The sequence below is a fragment of the Mesoplodon mirus genome (genome assembly GCF_964341445.2).
Source record: "Mesoplodon mirus genome assembly, chromosome: 11".
NCBI classification, from domain to species: Eukaryota; Metazoa; Chordata; class Mammalia; order Artiodactyla; family Ziphiidae; genus Mesoplodon; species Mesoplodon mirus.
In genome coordinates, this window is record NC_138987.1 from 88,354,961 (window position 1) to 88,368,153 (window position 13,193).

General features: G+C 37.0%; 1 protein-coding gene across 6 annotated transcripts in view; it reads right to left on the reverse strand.

The window, feature by feature from the left end:
- Positions 1 to 5,483: 5,483 nt before the first annotated feature.
- Positions 5,484 to 13,193, reverse strand: part of PIK3C2G (phosphatidylinositol-4-phosphate 3-kinase catalytic subunit type 2 gamma) — a gene marked incomplete at its 5' end in the record, with an annotated part of 317,069 nt that continues 309,359 nt past the window's right edge. For all 6 annotated transcript variants that reach the window (XM_082636498.1, XM_082636497.1, XM_082636496.1 and 3 more), the window contains one exon: positions 5,484 to 5,699. In XM_082636498.1, coding sequence (XP_082492624.1) covers positions 5,547 to 5,699 — 153 coding nt within the window. In that variant the 3' untranslated portion in view covers positions 5,484 to 5,546. The remainder of the gene's footprint in view (positions 5,700 to 13,193) is intronic.

The window sequence follows — 13,193 nt, forward strand, 5'->3', positions numbered from 1 at the left end:
AATTTACATTCCCACCAACAGTCTATGAAGGTTCCCTTTTTCCACATCCTTGCCCACACTTGTTATTTGTTGTCTTTTTGATAGCAACTATTCTGACACGTGTGAGGTGATAACCCTTTGTGGTTTTAATTTGAATTTCCCTGATGATTAGTGATGTTGAGCATCTTTTCATGTGTCTTTTGCCTATCTGTATGTCTTCTTGGGGAAAATGTCTTTTAAAAAGTTCTTCTGACCATTTTTTAAATGGGAAAAATGTCTTAAAAGTTCTTCTGACCATTTTTTAAATGTGTTGTTGTTTTTTTAATGTTGAGTTGTATGTGTTCCTCGTATATTTTGGATTTTAACCCCTTATCAGATATATAATTTGCAAATATCTTCTCCCATTCAGTAGGTGGCCTTTTTGTACTGTTGATAGTTCCTTCACTGTGAAAAACTTTTTAAATTTGATGTAGTCCCATTTGTTTACTTTTGCCTTTGTTTCCCTTGCCTCAGGAGACAGATTCAAAACAATAAGCCTAAGGCCAATGTCAAATAGCATACTACCTATGTTTTCTTCTAGGATATTTATGGTTTTAGGTGTTACACTAAGTCTTTAATCCATTTTGAGTTTATCCTTGTACGTGGTATGAGAAAGTAGTCCAACTTGATTCTTTTGCATGTGGCTATCCAGTTTTCCCAACACCACTTACTGAAGAGGCTGTCTTTTCCCCATTGTATATTCTTGCCTCCTTCATTGTAGATTAATTGCCCGTATAAGTGTGGGTTCATTTCAGGGCTCTCTATTCTGTTCCATTGATTGATGTGGATTTTTTTTTTTTGAGTCACTACTACCATACTATTCTGATTACTGTAGCTTTGTAGAGCACAATACCTCCAGCTTTGTTCTTTTTTCTCAAGATTATTTTGGCTACTCAAGGTCTTTTATGTTTCCAAACAAATTTTAAAATTATTTATTCTAATTCTGTGAAAAATGCCATTGGTATTTTGATAGGAATTGCATTGAATCTGTAGACTACTTTGGGTAATATGGTTATTTTAACAATATTAAATCTTCCAATCCATGAGCACAATATATTTTTCCATTTGTGTCATCTTCACTTTGTTTCATCAATATCATATCGCTTTCTGAGTACAGGTCTTTTACATCCTTGGTAAGATTTATTCCTTGGTATTTTATTATTTTTGATGCAATTGTAAATGGGATTGTCTTCTTAATTTCTCTTTCTGAAATTGTTTCTGTTCATTGTTAGTGTATAGAAATGCAACAGATCTCTATGTTAATTTTGTATCCTGCAACTTTAGAGAATCCATTGATGAGTTCTAATAGTTTTTTGATGGTATCTTTAGGATTTTCAATATACAGTATCATCTTAACTGCAAACAGTGACAGTTTTACTTCTTCCTTTCCAAATTGGATTCCTTTTATTTCTTTGTCTTTTCTGATTAGTTGTGGCTAGGACTTCCAATGTTATGTTGAATAAAATGGTGAGAATGGGCATCCTTGTCTTGCTCCTGATCTTAGAGAAAATGCTTTCAGCTTTTACTGTTATGTTGGCTGTGGGCTTGTCATATATGGTCTTTATTATGTTGAGGTATGTTTCCTCTATACCCACTTTGTTGAACATTTTTTTATCATAAATGGATGTTGAATTGTGTCAAAAGCTTTTTCCACATCTACTGAGATGATCATATGATTTTTATTCCTCAGTTTGTTAATGTGGTGTACCACACTGATTGAGTTCCACTACTCTGTCTTCCAGTTCATTGATTCGTTCCTCTGTAATCTACTGTTGATTCCACCTAGTGTATTTTTTGTTTCAATTATTGTATTCTTCAGTTCTGTTTAGTTTTTTACATTTTCTAACTCTTTGTTGAAATTCTTTTTTTTTTTTTTTTTTTTTTTTTTTTTTTTTTTTTTTTTTTTTGCGGTACGCAGGCCTCTCACTGTTGTGGCCTCTCCCATTGAGGAGCACAGGCTCCCGACGTGCAGGCTCAGCGGCCATGGCTCATGGGCCCAGCCGCTCCATGGCATGTGGGATCTTCCCGGACTGGGGCACGAACCCGTATGCCCTGCATCGGCAGGCGGACTCTCAACCACTGCGCCACCAGGTAAGCCCTCTTTGTTGAAATTCTTACTGTGTTCATCCATTCTTCACTTGAATTGTTTATAATCATTACCTTGAACTCTTTATTGGGTTGATTGCTTATCTCTACTTCACTTGGCTCTTCTTCTAAGGTTTTATCTTGTTCCCTCATTTCAAAAATATTCCTCTGCCACCTCACTTTGTCTGACTCTCTGTTTTATTTCTATGTATTCAGTAAGTCAGATATATTTCCTGGTCTTGGAAAAGTGGCCTTATATAGGAGACATCCTATTGGGTCCAGAAGCACACTCCCCTCTATCACCAGAGCTATATACTCTAGGATTGCCCCCTGTGAGGGCTGAATGGGCCCTTCTGTTGTTGTGGGGCCACCTACTGTGAGCGTGTTCGTAGGCATGACTGCCCCCCAGCCTGTTTGGTGCCAGCCCTGCCTAGTGCAGTGGCTGCCAGCTGCTGGTGGGTGGGCCCAGGTCCTGGGGCTAATAAGCTAGAGGAAGTACTCCAAAATGGCTCTTGCCAGCACCAGTGTCCTTGTGATAGTACAAACTCTCAAAGGCTGCCACCAGCATCTATGTTCCCAGGATGAGTTCCAGTTATAGCTTGCCTTTCCAGGCGGCTCTCCAAGGTCAACTGGTAGGTCTGACCTGGGCTCCTTTCAAACCACTGCTTCAGCTCTAGGTCTCAGGGCATGTGAGAGTTTGTGTGCGCCCTTTAAGAGCAAAGTCTCTTTCCTACAGCCCTCCAATTCTCCTGAATACAAGTCCTGCTGGCCTTCAAAGTCAGATGTTTTGGGGGGCTCATCTTCCCAGTGCGGGGCCCCTGGTCTGGGGAGCTTAGACTCTTTGATCTTTGGGGGGAATGTCTGCAACTGTGATTATCCTCCCACTTGTGGGTCACCTACCCATGGGTGTGGGTGTTGACTATACTGTGTCCATTCCTCCTATTAATCTCATTGTGATTCCTTCTTTATATCTCTAGTTGTAGATATTTTCTGCTAGTCTTCAGATTGTTCTCATTAATAGTTGCTCTGTATGTGGTTATAATTTTGGTGTGCCTGTGGGAGGAGTTGAGTTCAGAGTCTACCTACTGCACCATCTTGGCCACTCCTTGGGCTGAAGTTATAAAACTGTGAAACTGGGAATAATCAGCATACAGATGATATTTAAAACCATCAAAATAGATGAGGTCACTAGGGAGTGAAAGCTGATGGAGAAGAGGACCAAGGAGTAAGTCCTGGACACTCCAACACTGGAGACTGTGGAAAAGAGGATGCTCCTTCACAGAAGACTGAGAAGGAGGGACTGATGTTATATAGAAGGAAAGCACAAAAGGGTGTTGTGTTCTGGAAGCCAAATGAAGAGTATTGAGAAAGAGAGTTATTGATTGTGTCAAATACTGCTGATAGGTAAGCTCAGATCAGGGCTGGAAATTGACTTTTGGATTTAGCTATGTGGAGGTCAGAAGGGACCTTGACAAAAGCAGTTTTGTTGAAGTGTTTGGGACAAACACATCCTTGGAATGGTCTGAGAGAAAGTGAGAGGAGAGAAACTGGAGGCAGAGATTAGAGACAACAATTTTGAAGAATTTTGCTATAAAGAAGATCAGGCCAATTGGATGAGTATTTGGAAGAGAGATGGAGGTGCCAAGAAGTTCTTTATGATGGTTGTACCATCATGTAACTGTGTAACATCATGGTTGTATGCCGAAGTGAATTATCCAGTAGAGAATAAAGAAATGATGCTTTTGAATAGAGGAGAGTTTCAGTAATGTTTGTGAGTAGGTGAGAGGGGCTGGGATCAAATGTACAAGTTGAGAGATTGGTTTTGGGTAGAAACTTGGGTCATTTTTCCATGATAATAAGTAGGAAGGAGGAACATAGAATCTGCTGGGCAGGTAGATGTGCTAGTGGAATATGTAGAGGTTTTCTTTTGACTGATTCCAATTTCTAAGTGAAGTAGGAAACAAAGTCATCAGCTGAGAGTGAGGATTACAGTAGAGGGTGATGAGGTTTCAGCAGAGAGAAGGGTGTGGAATCACTATCTGTTAGAAAAGGGAGAGTGAGTGGACCTGAAACATAGAACCATTGCCCAGAGCATTAGGGCTTACCTGACTCACATGATCATGTATTTGAAATGAGACTACATCAACGCATACCGGGCACTCAAATATTTTCAATGAATAAGTGTACAGTCTTACATGTTTACATGGTTATGCAGATGACCATATAAAAGAGCTTAAATTACTTTTTTATCCACACACAGGAAAACACTGAGTAAAGCAAGGATTTTAGTAATTTAATTGGAAGAAATTTTTAAAAAACGATTTGATTCTCTTAAAGAATGTGGCATAGTGCCTTGAGTTATACCTACTTTGCAGGTGGAAATCTGCAGGATTGTTTACTCTGATCATGATGTATATGAAAGTAGGTTCAGAAGTAAGAAAACTTTTTGTTGTGCAGAGAAGAGGTTTTGATCAGAGGGGAGAGTTTCAGAGTTTGAGATCTTTGAATTAGGAGATAATGAAGTTTAAAATATGAAAATACTTCTGTTTGTGTGAAATCCAGTGATGATGAATTGATTGATGCTGAAGAGGGTGAAAAACTACAAAGTTTCTTCCAAAAATTGGATTTAAGAATTTCAGGCATTTATGTTTGTTTTTTCTGACAGAAATTAAAACAGCATTCTTCTAGAGCTTACTAATCCCCTCAATAAATAAGATTATAAGTGGATATGTAGGTATATATATTTAATTCAAATTTTAAAAATTTGTTACAGATATACTTACGTCTTGAAGTAATTGATGAGATTTGTTTGCTTGTCTTTTTTTGGAAAATACATTTAAAGTATTGCTTTTAACTGTAGGCACATAAAACGTGAACACATGTTTGATTTAAAAGACACATTAAATGTCCTTTTTGTATTTTATACACTGAATTTTACACAATCAATTGGAAAAAAGGTTCTAAGAAAACAATGAAACACAGGTAGAGAACAAATAACTATAAAAGACTGATTCTGATTTATTTTCTTTATGTCCTTAGTACACCATCATGCTACCTTTTTTTTTTTAATTTATTTATTTTTGGCTGTGCTGGGTCTTTGTTGCTGCGAGAGGGCTTTCTCTAGTTGCAGCGAGAGGGGGCTACTCTTCGTTGTGGTGCGTGGGTTTCTTATTGCAGTGGCTTCTTTGCAGAGCACAGGCTCTAGACGCGCGGGCTTCAGTAACTGTGGCGCGTGGGTTTAGTTGCTCCGCGGCATGTGGGATCTTCCTGGACCACGGATCAAACCCGTGTCTCCTGCATTGGCAGGTGGATTCTTAACCACTGCGCCACCAGGGAAGTCCCCACCATGCTATCTTTGATAACAAAAATGTCCTGATCTTGTGATAGAGAGGCCCCAAAGTGAAAGAAATACGAGTAATGAATGCGTATGTTCATAGCAATGCTTAAATTATACTGTTTCCTAGTGGATACCATTTTTCTTCCTTGAGTGGGACATTACAGAGTTGGATGTTAATTGCTCCTACAAAGGTGGTTTTGCTCTTTACAATAAGCATTAAGACATGTCCTTGGAGCTCTGTGACTTCATCATATACTACCTAAAAAGGGAGAGAATAAAAATCAGATATGCTTAAATGCATCTTTTAAAAAATACTGCTTTTAACAAAAATATTTGCACACTTATATCTTGTACCTTGGAATGGATAGGTTAATGTTAGAATCTTTCATTTCTAACTCTAATTCTGAAGAGCTAAAGGTTCTGCTAACATAAAGGAGTTTAATGACAGAATATTTCTCTAAGAAGCTTAGAATTTACTCTGATTCCATTAAAAATTGTCTATCCCAAATTTAATAAGACTGTAAATCATTCTCTATGAATAAATTTAAATACCTGTCACCTTTCAACTGTCCTTGGATTTATTGTGCGACATGGGACCTTGAACACTATCTTTCTTTGTTGAAGGCTAATGAGGAAAGCAGACCAATCTCCATGATTTCCTTGTGTTAATTTAATGTAGTACAGTATTTCCTTCTACATGTGAAGCGGTCGCTCTATGGTTACTTTATTTAAAATTGTTTAACTTTTAGTTATGAAAATATATGCTCATTAAATAAAATATGGGGATGAAACAAAAAAAAGAATAAAAAAGGAAGGAAAAATTTCTGTTTCTACCATTAGGAGATAATTACAGTTAACATTTTGATGTATTTTTTGTTTTCTATATATAATTACTTTTTAAGAATCTGAGCTGTAATTATGTTGTGTGTATAGTTTTGTGTTTTTCTGTTTTTCACTTACTAGTCATGTAACTATTTTTAAAAAAGAGACCTGTTAAACTGTGTTTTATAATATCCAAGAAGTAAGTCACAGGCACTACCACTGAGTGCCTGCAGTGGTAAAGAAGCTTTAAAAGTGTAGTACTATCAAGAAATTAGTTATACATCAAAGGAGAGGAGAGCTGTGTATAGACCCAACATGGTTGCCAAGGAAACTCCTTATAACACACATGGAGGCATTTCATATGATGATACAAACATGCTTGCTTTGAACAGCTAAACTACAAGATAGAAAGAAGCGTTCTCTATATATGCAAAAAAGAATCAGAGGAAACAAATTGAGAGGAAAGGCCTTGGAATCCACTGCGAGGCCTGCTCAGTGTGTATGGATGCAATTTCTAGCCCATCGTACGGCATTTGCCTACCATTTACAAATCCATTAATTTATCAATGAAATTCCATTCAAGATCAATCTGTTAGCTGCTCTGAACAATGGTTTACTTATCAAATAAATAATTCAATCAAGGGAATGAGATACAATATAATATGCTAATCCAGTCTACCCTGCTTCGTGTGACATCTCCTGGCTACCGACTCTTCCAGAATCCTGCTCCCATTCCAGACAGGAGATCACCTTTTAAGTTTCTTAGGACAGCTTATTCAAATTATTCCATTTAATTTATTGAATTCCCCTGGATAGTAAAGGATTTTAAGGGCTTCCTTAAAAATTTCAAAAGTCTACCAATGTAATTCATCTTTCCTCACAAAGGGATGCTCAACATGGACTCCGTGAACCACTCTTGTCTCCTGAATGCTTATCTTCCCAGGACTTCAGAGTAAGCTCCTTTCCTTTTCTCTACAGTGGTTATTTTGAACTGTCTAAATTATCCTCCATTTTCCTCCCCACAACACGTTCAGCAGATGAACTTATCTCTTATTTTAAGAGATAAGAGAAAATAGATGAAAGGGCCCTCGAAGTGTTAGTGTGTGTGAAGAAAAATGGAATAATTCTAAGCATTAGGCCTTTGGAAAAGTCTGGTTTAAGAACTCTGTGAATCATATAAATTAGTGCTAAAGATGTAACTTTCTAAGAAACATATCAGTGTCAATGATTCATATTTATATAAATCTGTTGTCAACTCACGTTCTTCCTCCATTTACAGTGGGGTTACATCCTGATAAACCTATGGTAAATTGAAAATACTGTAGCCGAAAATACATTTAATATACCTTAACCCACCCAACATCATAGCTTAGCCTAACTACCTTAAACGTGCTCAGAGTGTCTCATGTAATTTATTGAATACTGTACTGAAAGTGAAAAACGGAATGGCCTGGGTACAAAATGGTTGTAAGCATATTGGCTGTTTACTCTCGTGATTGCGTGGCTGACTGGGAGCTGTGGCTCAGCATCAGGAAAGAGTATCCTACGTGGGAAAAGACCAAAATTCAAAACTTGAAGTATGGTTTCTACTGAATGTATATCTCTTCTGCACCATCGTAAGATAAAAAAAATTTCAGGTTGAGCCATCCTATGTTGGGGGCCATCTGAATGTGTTTTCTCATTCGAATATGGTGATAATAATATTTACCTTCTGGCATTGTGAGAAATAATAAAATGAGATAATGAATATAAGCCTTATTACAAAGCCTGATACATAGTAAACACTAATGAATTACAGCTGAAAAAGATCCATCAAATACCCAAAAAAAGAACAGCTGTTTCTTGGTATTTTGCCTTCCCTGACTGGAGATAACAGTTGTACACAAAATTGAGTCTCCCAGGTATTTAACAAGCTGAAATTCTTTAATAAATGACAGGAATTAATTGCCTTCCTGGTTAAATACAAACATTTGAACTCCAAAGTTTATATTACTTTATGGATTTTTTCCCCCGTGCTTCATTATGCAAAAGCTATTTTCCTGAAAGTGACTGAGGTTTTATGAACATGTAATCATTGTACATTATAGAAGATATATATATATATCTGTTCTAATTGCTTTACTGCATCCATAACATTGTTTAAAAAAATAAGCACCTTTTTCTTCCAATGCAATGAATAATTAGTGGGTAATGCTAGAGAAGTACACAGATGATTAGGTTCTTTGAGTCTTTTCACCAAATGATTTAATATGTATTCTGCCTTGACATAAACAGAACCAAAAATGCACAGCTCTTTTAATTTCACTTTATAATACTTTTTACCCACAGGCATGTGTCAAGTCTTCATTGCCTTCTGACAAACATTGAATTTGTAGGTCTGAAATTGTCACATCAAGTAGAAAAACACTGTTTAGGGTAATTTAATTAAGTAGGATAATATCTAAGAAAGGAATACAATGTAAACTATTATATATAGAATGGATAAACAATAAGGTCCTACTGTATAGTACAGGGAACTATATTCAATATCCTGTGATAATAAACCATAATGGAAAAGAATATAAAAAAAAGAATGTCTATATGTGTATAACTGAGTCACTTTGCTGTACAGCAGAGATTCGCAGAATATTGTAAATGGGCTATGCTTCAATAGAAAAAAAGAAAGGAATACAATGTACAACATACATTGACTATAACAATATAATTCTGTTTTAAAGTAGAATCTGTATTTCTAATGAATCATTAAAAAAATAATGGTTCTTAACCAGATGCCAAAGGTCATAGAGTAGAAAAGCAATGGCACTGGAGTCAGAATCCCAGCTCTGCTTATTAAAGGCTGTAGGGCAATTCCAGGAGCGCTCCGACCATCAGCCCTGCCCCATCCTGAGCCCAGTCATGTCTACCACAGGGATTTGTATGTGAGAGGGGTTTTTAGGAAGACTGCTGGCAATCCTGCTGGGAATCACTCTGGGAAGTGTCAAGGTGACAAGCTTGGCCCTATGTCAGAGCCTTAGTATCTGCAGGGTGGATACTAAAGGGACACTTGGCAGTGATCCTGACCCAGCCTCAGAATATTAGGGAGAAAGAGGGTTATGAATAACAATTGAAGGAACTATTTTCATGAAAAGATTTTTAAGGTGATGCGATGTAATATTCACTTTGTGTTCCTCTAAGCGATTTATATAAGAAGGGGAGTGAGGTTGTTCTCTCCCACTTCCCAGACCATTGCCTGGCTTTGGCAGTTTGAGAAATCCCAGAGTGGCTGATGTAGCAGTAGACAGGAAGCAAAGCAGGGGGAGAAGTTAAAAACAAGGTAGGTGCCATGTGATAACTTACTGGGCTCCTTAGAAAGCACATACAGTTGGCCCTCTGTATCCATGGGTTCTGCATCCATGGATTCAATCAACGACAAATCAAAAATATTCAGGGAAAAAATTCCAGAAATTTCCAAAAAGGAAAAGTTGAATTTCCAGCAACTATTTACATAGCATTTACATTGTATCAAGTATTATGAGTAATCTAGAGACGATTTAAAGTATACAAGAGGTTATATGCAAATATGCCATTTTATATAAAGCACTTGGGCACCCATGAATTTTGGTATCCTCGGGGCTCCTGGAACCAATCTCCCTGCAGATACAAAGGGATGAGGGACGACTGTATAAGGTGTTGCTAAGAATGCACAGAAATAATTGAAGGATTTGGCACAGAGATGGGGGTCTATATCACAGCTAAGGGGGAGAGAAAGTAAAACCACAGTTAAAACTGGTGCACTTTTTTTGCATTTCTTATAAATAAAGATTCTTATATTGATACACAGCATAATGGGAGAAAATTAAAATACTGTTAGTGTTTTTCTTCTCATGGCTTTCTAAATTTAGTCAGCTTCCCTGTCAAATTTGTTTATACGATGATCATTACTATTAGTCACTTATCCATACACTAATTCACATTTCCTCTCATTTGGGTTATGTATAAATTGGAGTTTGCTATGCATAGACTATGAACTATTGTTTTTGAAACAATTTTAAATGTGTTCAGTGTATAAACACTGTGTGTCCAAGCTACAAGTATGGGCTGATGGAGAAAAGTATTGCATTGATTTCTAATCAATGGGCCATGAACGTGTGAGGACTCAGAATTATTGCAAGCTGTGAGACAGTTTATGGACACAGCAAGCATCATAAAATAATTCCACACGTGCATTTACTACTGTTTTGTTTTTTTTTTTTTTTTTTTTTGCGGTACGCGGGCCTCTCACTGTTGTGGCCTCTCCCATTGCGGAGCACAGGCTCCGGATGCGCAGGCTCAGCGGCCATGGCTCACGGGCCTGGCCGCTCCACAGCATGCCCCAGACTGGGGCACGAACCCATGTCCCCTGCATCGGCAGGCAGACTCTCAACTACTGCGCCACCAGGGAAGCCCTACTACTGGTTTTTATAGTACATATAGCTTGAGATAAATAAAACACAAATTTATTTAAACTCTTGGATCGTTAGTGGCTTTTCATCATTATGTGTTTCCTTAGATATAAATGCTGAAGTACAGCATGCAGTCTGAGAAGTTTCTTGATATTGATGTAGGGGGTCTTATATCCAGAACGTATGGAAACTAGGGATATATAGTTGGGAGGTGTATACCTCTAGCTGCTGACATCATGACAAATAATAAAATGTCAAAATATATTTCCTTACTAAAGTATCTATTATTTGAATATATATAAATGATAGTTTTACATTTTATATATGTACACATAAAATGTCACTTATAAAACTATCCCAAATATTTAATTCCACAAATCTTTTTAGAAGTAGCTAAGTTTCAAAGATACTAAGAAAGATAAGACATTTTCCTTGTCCTCAAGAAGTTTTCAATGTACTAGAAGAAAAAAGTCTGTGTAGGAATAAATAAGAGATGGTAAATGTGGCGTAAGAGACAGGGAAGAGAGACTGCTTCACAGAGTCCATATTTGAGGTAAACCTCAAAGTTGGCAGAGAAGGGCAGGAGGGTGAACAGCTACATGAGCTCTATCACAGAGGTCATAGGGATTATCCAGGGAATGACAAGCTGTCTGATGTGACGAGAATATGACTAAGTATGGGGCAATGGAAGGGCATGAGCAAACAGATGTTCCTTACTTATTTTTGTCAAAGGTACAAAAGACATTTAACATAGGAGGAATTGCTTTTTCAATAAATGGTGCTGAAATAACTGGCATTCATAGGCAAAAAAAGTGAACCTCAACCTAAACCTCACACTTTCTTCAAAAATGAACTAAAAATGAATAATGGACTTAGATGTAAAATGTAAAACTATAAAACATTTAGAAAAAATATAGAAGAAAATCTTTAGAACTTAGTGCTAGGTGAAGAGTTCTTAGACTTGCCATGAAATATGCAGTCTACAAAAGAAAAAAAAATTGATAAACTGGGTCTCATCAAAATTGAAAATTTTTACTCTGTGAAAAACCCTGAGAAGAGGAAAAGTCAAACTACAGACTGGGAGAAAATATTTGCAAATCACACATCTGACAAAGGACCATTATCCCTAGTATATAAAGAACCTCAAAAGTCAACAGTAAACATGAGTAAAAATGCAAACTATCTAATTAGAAAATGAACAAAAGCACGAAGAAACATTTCATGAAAGAGGGTATGCAGATGGTAAATAAGCACATGAAAAAAATTCAGCATCATTAGCTACTAGGTAAATGCAAATTAAAACCACAATGAGCTATCACTCTATACCTTTCAAAAGAACTAAAATATAGTGATAACACTAAATGCTGGCAAAGATGTAGAGAAATTGGCACAAACATTGCTGGTGGGAGTGTAAAATGGTATAGAAAAGGAGTTTGACAGTCTCTTGAAAAACTATGTACAGTATTACCACATACCCCAGTAATTACATCTTGAGCGTTTGCTTAGATAAATTACAACTTATATTTACACAAAAACCTATATCAATGTGCACAGCAGCTTTGTGTGCAATAGCCCCAAGCCAGAAATAACCCAGATGTCCTTTAATTGGTAAACAGTTAAAGAAACTGTCATACCTCCATGCCATGACTACTACTTAGCAATGAAAATGAACAAACTATTGATCCATGCAGCTACTTGGATGGATCTCTAGGGAACTATGGTAAGTGAAAATGTAACAAACTGTATGATTCCATTTACATAACATTTGAAATGACAAAGTTATAGAGATAGAGAATAGATTAATAGTTGCCAGGGTTTAGGGATGGGGCGTTAGAGGGAGAAGGGTGTCTGTGGCTATAATAGGGTAGCACCAGGAATCACTGTGATGTAATGTTCTGTACGTTTACGGTGGGGATGATCACAGAAACCTACACGCGTGATATAAATGCACAGAACTAAACATGCACACATACATAAGAACACATGTAAAACTGGAGAAATCGGAATACGGTCAGTGGATCGTATCAATGTCAATTTCTGGTAGTGATATTGTCAGTAGGCAAAGTGTTACCATTGCAGGAAAGTGGTTGAAGGGTATTTGAATTCTCTATATATTATTTCTTCCAACTGCTTGTGAATCTATAATTACCTCAAAACAAAAATTTTTTTGAAAAACTATATAAGGATGATATTGCTCCAGAGACAACTCAGGAAAATTACTGAGTCAAATTGGAAAGGCTGTGAATGCCATACTTGGAATTTTGGATATTATTCAGTAGGCAGTAAGGAACATTTGAAAAAAGTTAAGTAGGAGAATAATAAATATGAGTAGTTTTTGACACCTTAGATAGAAATTTGAATGATTTAATTGAAAAGCACAAGATAGGAGGCTGATAGGAGGCTCTTATATTAGCCAAAATTGCAAGGCCTTCAAACAAAGAAGTAGCAATGGGACACAGAGGAGAAGATGGATTGAAGAGGCAGGTGGCTGCACAAGTAGAACTGACAAA